Genomic DNA, 10,746 nt, shown 5'->3' with positions numbered 1-10,746 from the left:
CAGATTTCCACCAAAGGGCCAAACATGATTCTGATACTGACATTATCATATGTTTAGTCATCAGAGTGTGTGTGTGTTAAGAGTTGGCTGTATTCCGTGTTGTGTCAAATGCTCACATTTTGTAAGCTTTACTGTGGCGCATGTAGTGTGATTTTCCAAAAGAGAAATTACCAATTGATAGCTCATGTTTGCTTCTTTAAATTTTTACTATTCCTGGAGAGAAGTATTAGTCTCAACACGTGGAAAAGAATGAGGGATATCTCGTGGGTCCATGAGTGGCATTTCAAATATTTGAGTTGAACAAAGGCTCGAACGTACAATCAAAGTTTGCTAGTGGATGCATGGTAACATGAGCTTATGGTCGATGAGAAGGTTTCTTCAGCCGTCATCTGTACTTTTTTGAAGGTGTCGGACGTTTCGCCTCCTATCCAAGAGGCTTCGTCAGCGAACTAAAGGCTGACTGGTCGTATCGGCCCTATTTATATATCCCTAATGTCCAGACATGGCGGCGCCGGACACAGCTATGATTGGTCCCTATATATTGGGGGGGATATATAACTTTGCAAAAATCCCAATTGGAGATACTGGGGATTGAACGCAGGACCTCTGAAATTCAAAGCGCACACTCTACCACTGAGCTACATCCCTATTTTATTGACCAAGAACCATTTACTATACATAGTCGTTTTCTTCGGTGAAAAACACTGCTATACATGGTGTTTTTTGCAGCTAAAAACGCCTTACTATACTGTATATGGTCTTTTTTTTTTCGGTTAAAAACACCTAAGTATGTATACACGGTAGAAATGCTAAAAAATGCCTAATACCTTATGATACATGGTTGTATTTTTCGTGAAAAAAAAAAACGGCATTACTATACATAGATAAGAGGGTTTCTTCAGCCGTCATCTGTACTTTTTGAAGGTGTCGGATGTTTCGCCTCCTATCCGGGAGGCTTCGTCGGCGAACTAGGGTCTGACTGATCGTATCGGCCCTATTTATATACCCCCCCCCCAACCTGAGAGTAGGGACCTATCATAGCTGTGTCCGGCGCCGCCATGTCTGGACATTAGAGATATATAAATAGGGCCGATACGACCAGTCAGACTTTAGTTCGCTGACGAAGCCTCTTGGATAGGAGGCGAAACGTCCGACACCTTCAAAAAAGTACAGATGACGGCTGAAGAAACCTTCTCATCGATGGACCACTCCTGTACGACTGAGAGCTTACACAGATGAGCTTATGATGCCTACAGTACTACATAGGATGCGACTATATAAGGCAATACGAAATTTTCCACATTTTGCAACTAAACCAGCTTCTTCTAAGATGATTTCCAATGATACACAAAGTTGTTTACGGTGATCAAGTTCTTCCATTGCAAAGTCTTCCATGCACACGTTTTAACTGAACACAACTTTATTGCAATCACTTAAAAAACAGCCATCACCGCACACAAAGTGCTTTACATGGAGTAACAGTCTGACGTACAATAATAGGGTTCCTATATTAAATCAATTACATAAAACATATAATACTAAATACAATGCTAAATGTCACCCTGGGGAAAAATCCTTACGATTAAAATGTGTTTTAAATTGTATCTTAAAAATGGACACCACAATTCTTCCCTATTTCAAAGAGTAGGAAGGGCAAGTAAAAGGCTCGGCCTGCTCTGAGCTTCGGACATACCAAACCAGCCATTTAAAACAATAAATTAATAACAGTAAACACCACAAAACACTAACATGATTCCAAGCCCCATTCAGAGTCAAAAACCATAGAATAAAATGTGTTTTCATGTGTTGTCTTAGTCGAGCGTACAGCCAAGGCAATAGAATACTGTACATAAACACAGTGTGCTTTTGGATCGCCCACAGCGCACGTACACCAAACCGGTTCCATCAAAATGCCTGTGGTTTATTTCCTTTTATGATTAGAGCACAAATTGGTTATCATAAGTCTAAACACCCCAGTTAAAATGTCAGTTTAAGGTATTGTAATTAAAAAAAGTAACAAAAATAAATAATGTAAAATATGTTTTCACCATAGATTTTTACTTTTAATCTGACCAATTTAATTGGGGAAAAATGTCTGAAATTAATGCGATTGGAGAAATGTACACACTCTCTTCTTGGTACGTTATGGCTTCAGAAATCACCAGTTACATTTAAAGTCGTGCTAAATTAGAGTAAACACACACACACACACCAGATTTAATCCAAATACATTTCATCTGTTCTTGTCGGCTTTTTTTTTTAGCAGAATGCTCTTTCAACTGCTCACAATTCCTTCTGCCGTGTTTAAATATTCTGTTCCACCTGAAGAAACTTAGCCCCAAAACTAGTCTATTCTTATTCACTGAATTTCAGATAGATGGGTGGGAAGTACCACAATTTTACCTTAGAATATCCACATTTTAATTGCACCTTTCAATCTGGATAGTGAAGTTAATCCTCATTGCATTCCCAGTTGAGAGAAGATGGGAAAGCAGAAGGAACAATTGTTTACTTTGTTCCAATTTGGTAGATGTTGACACAGTGCGTTAAAAAACAAAACAAAAAAAAAACAAACAAACAAACAAAAAAAAAAAACTCATGTGTGCTACTCCCGCATGGGGCGTCAAATAACATGTACAATTGTTGATTGTGGATAATGTTTTTTAATACAATGGTTTGTTTCTTGTAGTAGCTTGTTTTGGAGAGTTTCAGGCAGAAAGCTGTGTTCTTTCCCCCCAAAAAAGACAAACAAAACACTTCAAGTCTTGGCTAGGAGAATGAAGCAGAGGCTGCACTCACGCCAGCAGCTGAGTGCCGCTCTTGCTTCATCACATTTCTGCTCATTTGCTGCTTGTTTGGAGAGAGAATAAAGTTGATGGTTGTCATCCCAATTCAAACTGGAAAGATCGAGATGATCACGTTTCATTGCTGTGGAGAGAACGTGAAATGGCGAACCTTTCAGTGCCACTCCCCAAATGTAAACATTGATGACCTACGATTGTAATAAGTCGAATATTTGTGAAAGACATCCAAAGTAGGGTTGGAAAATTAGAGGCGTTTTCAACGTTGGAAACTATCCATTCAGGTGAATAAGATTTAAAACAAAAAGCATGTGTTACGTAGGACATTTAAATAATGTTTGCAAAGAGGCACTATACAGTTCCATTTGCGCTACTGTTCAAAGAGTTAATTGCTTGGGGGAAGAAGTTATTTAAATGTCTGCTGGATTTGGTGCGCTTGGATCGGTAGCACCGAGATGATCACGTTTCATTGCTGTGGAGAGAACGTGAAATGGCGAACCTTTCAGTGCCACTCCCCAAATGTAAACATTGATGACCTACGATTGTAATAAGTCGAATATTTGTGAAAGACATCCAAAGTAGGGTTGGAAAATTAGAGGCGTTTTCAACGTTGGAAACTATCCATTCAGGTGAATAAGATTTAAAACAAAAAGCATGTGTTACGTAGGACATTTAAATAATGTTTGCAAAGAGGCACTATACAGTTCCATTTGCGCTACTGTTCAAAGAGTTAATTGCTTGGGGGAAGAAGTTATTTAAATGTCTGCTGGATTTGGTGCGCTTGGATCGGTAGCACCTGCCTGAGGGGAATAGCTGGAAAAGGTGGTGGGCAGAGTGCGGAGGGTCCAGTAGGATTTTCCGCGTCCTAGTTTGGATTCTTGCAGTGTGCAAGTCCTCGAGAGTGGGTAGGGCGGTGCCAATGATTTTTTTCCGCCATCCTCACTGTCTGTTGAAGTCGGATTTTGTCCATTTTTGTGGCGGCCCCGAACCAAACGGGGATGGAAGAACACGGGACGGATTCGTCCACTGGCAGATGGTAGGGGACACACCAAGCTGGAGAGGTTTGGGGATGAAGAGTTCTGGGATGATGGTATTGAACGCAGAGCTGTAGTCCACAAACAGGATCCTTGCGTAGGTTCCTGTGTTGTCGAGGTGGTCGAGGATGTGGTGCAGTCCGATGTTGACTGCATCCTCCACAGACCTGTTTGCCCGGTAGGCAAACTGAAGAGGATCTAGCAGAGGTCCGATGATGTTCTTTAGGTGGTTCAGCACGAGGCGTTCAAAGGACTTCAAAGGATGCACATGCATTCACATCACAATTCCCTGCCATTTTTACACAAGAGGATTAGGGCAAGTAAAGAATAAAAAATAATGTGAACGCAAGGATCCTGTTTGTGGACTACAGCTCTGCGTTCAATACCATCATCCCAGAACTCCTCATCCCCAAACCTCTCCAGCTTGGTGTGTCCCCTACCATCCGCCAGTGGACGAATCCGTCCCGTGTTCTTCCATCCCCGTTTGGTTCGGGGCCGCCACAAAAATGGACAAAATCCGACTTCAACAGACAGTGAGGATGGCAGAAAAAAATCATTGGCACCGCCCTACCCACTCTCGAGGACTTGCACACTGCAAGAATCCAAACTAGGACGCGGAAAATCCTACTGGACCCTCCGCACCCTGCCCACCACCTTTTCCAGCTAGTCCCCTCAGGCAGGTGCTACCGATCCATGCGCACCAAATCCAGCAGACATTTAAATAACTTCTTCCCCCAAGCAATTAACTCTTTGAACAGTAGCGCAAATGGAACTGTATAGTGCCTCTTTGCAATTTTTTGATGATGATACAAGTGCAGTGTGTTCGACCGGAAACAAATTCCTTGTGTGTTCTACATACTTGGCAATAAAGATGATTCTGATGTGTTACTTGTAAGAATAATTGCTTTACTTTAGACACACAAACATGGAACAAGACACAACTTTCATTCATTTTTGTTGAGGGAAAGGTGTTCTGTTGATACCCAAGTTCTTTACAAAAATGTTTACACCACACCTTTTAAAATATCACCAAGTAGACGACAAATGATGTTGTCAAAGAGGACATGAATGTAGCTGGTGTGAGAGAAGAGGATGCACAAAACAGGGTTAGAATGAGAACACTAATTTGCTGTGGTGACTCCTAAAGGGAAATACATTAAAACGAGGGATACACCATGTTGTCACAGTAGTTTACATTATACATTCACACTGGTTATTGTAATTTGTACCATTTTAGGAGAGTTCTGCCCAATACAGAAAAAATGTGATTGAAGATGCGAGTTGGGTGTGTCAGTGACACGTGTGAGCTCATTGACGCCCGGTGTGCCATTTTATTTAGAATCTTCCAGTGGGTAATGACAAAGAAATCCCATCTCGCGAGGCATCGGCCGTAGCCACGTGTGTTCCGAGGCTTTGAGCGTGGCCACAAACGCAATTGACTTATACGGCTCGCAAATTGTTTCACCTGTTTACTCGGCACACGTCTGGCACATCACTATATGAGGCAGACAGCACAAACTGTATTTGTAATGTACCTGAAGATGAAAACCGAAAAAGGAATGCAATGTAGCTCAATTTAGTGAAAATAGTATTTCTTCGCATAATATACACACATCTGTGCAAGTAAGTATAGGTCATTACTATCTGCCTCTTTAATTACATGCAATTTAAATTTTCGTTCAAGACGATATCACAGAAATGATCCAGTTTACAAGTCTTGAGCATACGATCACAAATGAGCTCAGGGAAACAATGCAGCTGGTGTCCTATAAACACTTGTACGACCTTTGACTGCCGGTTACCTCAGGCAACTTCAGTCAGATCACCTTGCTTAGACACAGTACAAAAATCCCCGGCAGTTTGTATAATATGGGTTGAAAATATGCAGCTGGTTTGGAGGTGTGAGTGAGGCTATTAAACTGACACAGTTTGAACCTCTGTGGAACATGCTCACTTCAGTTGAGTGCACAAGGTCAGTTCCAGCCTGGAGGTGTTTCAGGTCACACAGTGCCTTGTCATTAGGGCTGGAAGATTACAGAAAGCGATTGAATTGAAGATATTTTGATTGAATTTGCAAATTTTGTTCTCACCATATCAAGCTTTATGTCAATGTTCTTCATGTGCAGTAGCATTAAGATCTTTTTAGTAATGTAAAGACACCCGAGGCTTTTTTTAAATTGATATTTGGCGCTTTCAACCCAAAATGTTTTTAAAAATTGCACATGTAAATGCATTAATTCTATATAAATTTGTAATTGTATGGAAATAGTTTTTCACATTTTTGTCATGGTATAAATTTAAATCCTTTGAGCAAATATAATGATATCAATTTCATAAAAAATCTGCAAGTAAGCCCTTCTAATGGCAGTAGCTATTGCTAATGAAAGGAGAAATGACGGATCGTAATGTGTCTCATCTACGTAAATCTCTTGCTTTCTGCTTCCTGGGCAATCACAGTAATCAGCTGACGCAATCATTCACATGAATTCTCTTCAGCTGTAACTCGGTTTCCTTTTCTCCTGTTCCTGCTCCACTTTTATGCATGTTGATGCGTGTCCACTTCGCCAGCTGATTGTATAATGGGTGTGTTGTGTGTTGTGAGGTGGACACCAGTGTGCAGCTGAGTGTGCGCTTGCACTGAATGGATGCTCAATTTGATAACATTTTTCACTGCACAAAAAAAAAATCAGTCTGTATCTGTCATAAGTCTTCAGATTAGTTTGATCTGTAATCTGGGCCATGGAATTGGTTCAATAGGCCTCTTTGATATGTTTCATTTCATTCTTATGACTGAGGAACTTTTTTTTTCATTAACTCATTCACTGCCAGACATTTTCAAAAATGTGTCGTGGTATTGTCATTTTCACTCGAATTCCAGGACCCACAGAATATTGAGCTTTAGGACTACATAAACATTCAATGCAGCATAAGAAACCTTAGACTCTCTTGTTTCATCAGAAAAAAAGAGTAAATCCTTAAATTATATGGGTTTGGAGGTATCTGAGCTTGAAAAGGGAGTGGCTGTACAAATGGCAAATTCTGCCCCCTCGTAGAAGGGACAACATTGCCAGAGGTCTGACTAGTGCTTTATCGGCACCCCTCGCAAGAAAAACCAAAACCCGAACAAATTCGGGAATGGCGGTACACGTCATATTTTCAATTCCAGAATAAATTCAGGGATGGCAGTGAATGAATTAAGGCCTTTAAACTCACTAAATATTCCAGGATTGTATATCCTGGTGGACATTCACATTTTGTTTGTGTTGTGGGTATCTCCTTCTTGTAAAATTGGACAAAAGCAGGTTGGATTTGGGGATTTTGTATTTTGCCTGCTGTTTTGTGGTGAAATTTTCAGTTTAAAACACACATTTTGATAGTCATCTCTCTTTTGAGTAAGCCCACACAAATGATTCTCAAAACCAATGCCTGAAAAAATACAAATGTGGTAGTGATTGCTCTTTTGCTTTCCATTCCAGGAGGCTGCTTGGCCCGGGTGGTGACGGTATCTCCTGGCCCCTTGATTCGCGTAGAGAGTCAGCCGGTCTCCATCAGATGTGATGTCAATGACTACATGGGACCACGCGAGCAGGTGAGTACATCTCTGGTTAGTTGTTATATTTCATTTCATTTTTTTTCCTGTCTCAAACTGAGCGTCTCATTCGCTGGCCTCCAGGACTTTGAATGGATGATGTCCAGGGAGGCTAACGGACAACGTATGAAAATCATCTCTACCTTTGACGCCAGCTATTCCCACACGTCGCTCAGCAAGCGAGTGGCATCCGGTGACATCTCAGTGATGCGTCTCCAAGACAACGTGGTAGAACTGAAGATCGGGGAGGCCAAGTCACAAGACGCCGGCTTCTATTGGTGCCAAACACCCAGCACTGACTCTATCATCAGTGGCAATTACGAAGCTCAGGTCCAACTCATTGGTATGGGGAAAGAGAGTGTGTATGTACTGTATGTGTGTGTCTATAAGTGTGCGCGTGCATGCGTGAATGCCGCCATTCAAAAAGCATTTGACCAGGTCAACAATTTTTACTTTTTGAAATGAGTTGATCTGCCTATGGTTCATTTAACAGCCAGTGCTATGACTTAACAATGCTCTAGTGAACATGTTTAAACTCTACCACACGAGCAGCCACTAACGCATCTTTTGTAAAGTCACTGGCTTATATTTTGACTCTCACATAGATGTCTCACACACATGTCAAGCAGGAATGCTTGACAAAGACCGAGAGAGGATCACTACGAATTGCATCAGATGAGATATACACGTACACTCAATTACACCAATATCTATTCGTCCACAACAGAGATGAGCAACTTAAATGCTGGATCTTCTTCTTTTCCTTTCGGCTTTGCTGGATGAGGCCACTATGATGAATTTGTTCTACTTGGAGGGACACGCAGGATTGTTTTAAATGTGGACAAAACATGCATACCTCCAAAATACAGTTTCTTAATATATTTCATAATTGATTAAAGAGCCACTAGAAGGCTAACCTAACAAGAAAAAGTTTTGAAGCAATCAACAAAAAAATCATCCAACACTATTTTTTTTCTACTGAAAAGGGCAATTGTATCATTACCTCACTCAAAATTTTGTACGGTTGAGTTACTAGGATATGTTTGTCTTGCATATCATTCAAAATCCCAGAAAAACATTCAGCCTACTGACATTGTAGTATAGACCACTAAAAGACCCAATGAAACTGAAAGTAAGTTATGTCATTTGTGATGTTACAAATTCAAACTAAAATCCACCCCTGGATAGGCAATTTTCAGCACCTGAAAATTTTACAGCATACGAACTCTTTTTAGGGATACACACGTAGCTACTACAATGAGTGATGTGTCGTTGGCGAACAAGCCCATTCTCCTAACAAGAAAATGGCAGCCGACTGTTTTTGTCCTCTATACCCCACCCCCAGTCTTCGGTTAAAGCCACGTGATTGGTCAAGAATGCAGCAGCAAGGGGTGGGGGGTTACAGAGAGAGAGAGAGGGCCGTTCTTCAAAAAAGAAAATGGCACCCGACTTTTTTTTTGTCCTCTATTCCCTGCCGCCAGTCGTTGGTTAACGCCACGTGATTGGTCAAGAACGCAGCAGTGAGGGGGGCGGTTTAACATTAAAGGGCAACCGACGTCACTTTTTTGTTTTTTAACTGACATCAAAAAAACGTTTTATAGCATTTAAAATATTCAAAACACGCAGTATGATATTTTTAGTCAAATGCAAAACACCAAATCTGCAAAAAATTGAGCTGCGAATTGGGCATTTTCAGAAAGTCCCGCCCCCAGTTCGTGACGTCACGCCAAGACGTCTTGCATTGCTGGAGAATAAAAACAATGGCTTCAGATTCGGATAATCCGTGTCATTTTGAGGCATCTGGACTGCAATGTAACGTCCCACAAAAGAGACAGAAAAATGGCGACCAGCTTCTGTGAAGAATGAATCAGCCCGTTTCCACAGGCTGATACATTCCTTGCATGGAGACGGCTTTTGGATGTAACACAAGGGTTTCAAAAAACAGTACAGCAAAATACATTGACGTGATGGAAAGACGCTACAATACGTCTTTTTTACGGTCAGGAGGCGGTCAATTTCTGACGTCACGTGAGGACTCGTCACCAACTCAAAAACAAGAATTCCTGAATGTTCAGCGCGAGTCTTAAAACGTAAAATATAGCTATATGCGGTGGAATCTTATTAAAATACGCCCAGTAGAAGTCATTTGAAGCCATTTTACAAATTATGGACACAACTTGTCCGGAGACGTCGGTTGTCCTTTAAAGAGACAGGCAGTTGACAGAGAGAGAGTGATAAAATGGACAGAAAAAGTGAAATTTGGATGAGTTTCAACTTTGATAGTTCAAAAGCAGAGTGTAGACTGCAAGGTTAAAATATCTCATCAATCAGGCTCCACAAATAACCCGCACAAGCCATCTGTACACTTGATGCAAAAAGCTATCAACCCAGCTAAACAACACAATTGATGAGGGAAGAGGGAAAATTATCGCAGAGAAAGCACCTACAAGGGATCATTCCTCACGATGGTGAAAGAAGAAGGCTACGTTCCTCCTCAAGTGTTTAATGCTGATGAAACCGGTCACTCCTTTCCATCAAGCCATCAACGACCATCACAAAGGTAAATAAAACGACTTTATTATATAGGCATCAGCACCCCCCGCGACCCTAATGAGGAATAAGCGGTACGGAAAATGGATGGATGGATAATAAATAATAATGATAATCATATTATTATTATTATTATTATTATTATTATTATTATTAAATATGACAGAGCGCCACTCCTGAATGTGTTCGTTTTTTTTGTTTCATGCTTCGGTGCCGATAAAGCGCTGGTTAGACCTCTGGCAATTTTTCCCCCTTCTACGAGGGGGCAGCATTTGCCTTTTGTCAATGTTAGCGATTTGTTGCAGCTTCAGCTGTTGCTAGCTAGCGATTAGCTGTCTATTAGCTAGCTAGCTTTCTATCTATTTGAGTTATTCCAGGTTGAGTGAAAGCTGGCGCGTGTCGCTGCCGCTGCTCACCCACAGAAAAACTTATCCTGTGACTGTAAAGTGACCTTGAGAGTTTTTAAAGGCGCTTATAAATTAAATGGATTATTATTATTATTATTATTATTATTATTATTATTAAAATATGACGTAGAGCGCCATTCCCGAATGTGTTTGTTTTTTTTTCATGCTTGGTTGCCGATAAAGTGCTGTTCAGACCTCTGGCAATTTTTTCCCTTCCATGAGTGGCAGCATTTGCCTTTTGTCCATGTTAGCGCTTTGTTACAGCTTCAGCTATTGCTAGCTAGCTATTAGCTGTTCATTCGCTAGCTAGCTTTCTATCTCTGAGTTATTCCGGGTTGAGTGAAAGCCGGCGCGTGTGGCTGCCG

At 41.0% G+C, this 10,746-nt stretch overlaps 1 protein-coding gene across 1 annotated transcript in view; it reads left to right on the top strand.

The window, feature by feature from the left end:
- Positions 1-10,746, top strand: part of ptgfrnb (prostaglandin F2 receptor inhibitor b) — a 58,199-nt gene that overhangs the window by 1,880 nt on the left and 45,573 nt on the right. Inside the window, exons 2-3 of the mRNA XM_088998365.1 lie at positions 7,312-7,424; positions 7,509-7,767. Of these exons, the coding sequence (XP_088854491.1) occupies positions 7,312-7,424; positions 7,509-7,767 (372 nt within the window). The remainder of the gene's footprint in view (positions 1-7,311; positions 7,425-7,508; positions 7,768-10,746) is intronic.

The sequence above is a fragment of the Hippocampus bargibanti genome, linkage group LG01 (genome assembly GCF_051943395.1).
Source record: "Hippocampus bargibanti isolate YZ-2025 linkage group LG01, ASM5194339v1, whole genome shotgun sequence".
NCBI lineage: Eukaryota > Metazoa > Chordata > Actinopteri > Syngnathiformes > Syngnathidae > Hippocampus > Hippocampus bargibanti.
Note: the sequence above shows the minus strand (reverse complement) of the source record. Positions and strands in the feature narration are given on the sequence as shown.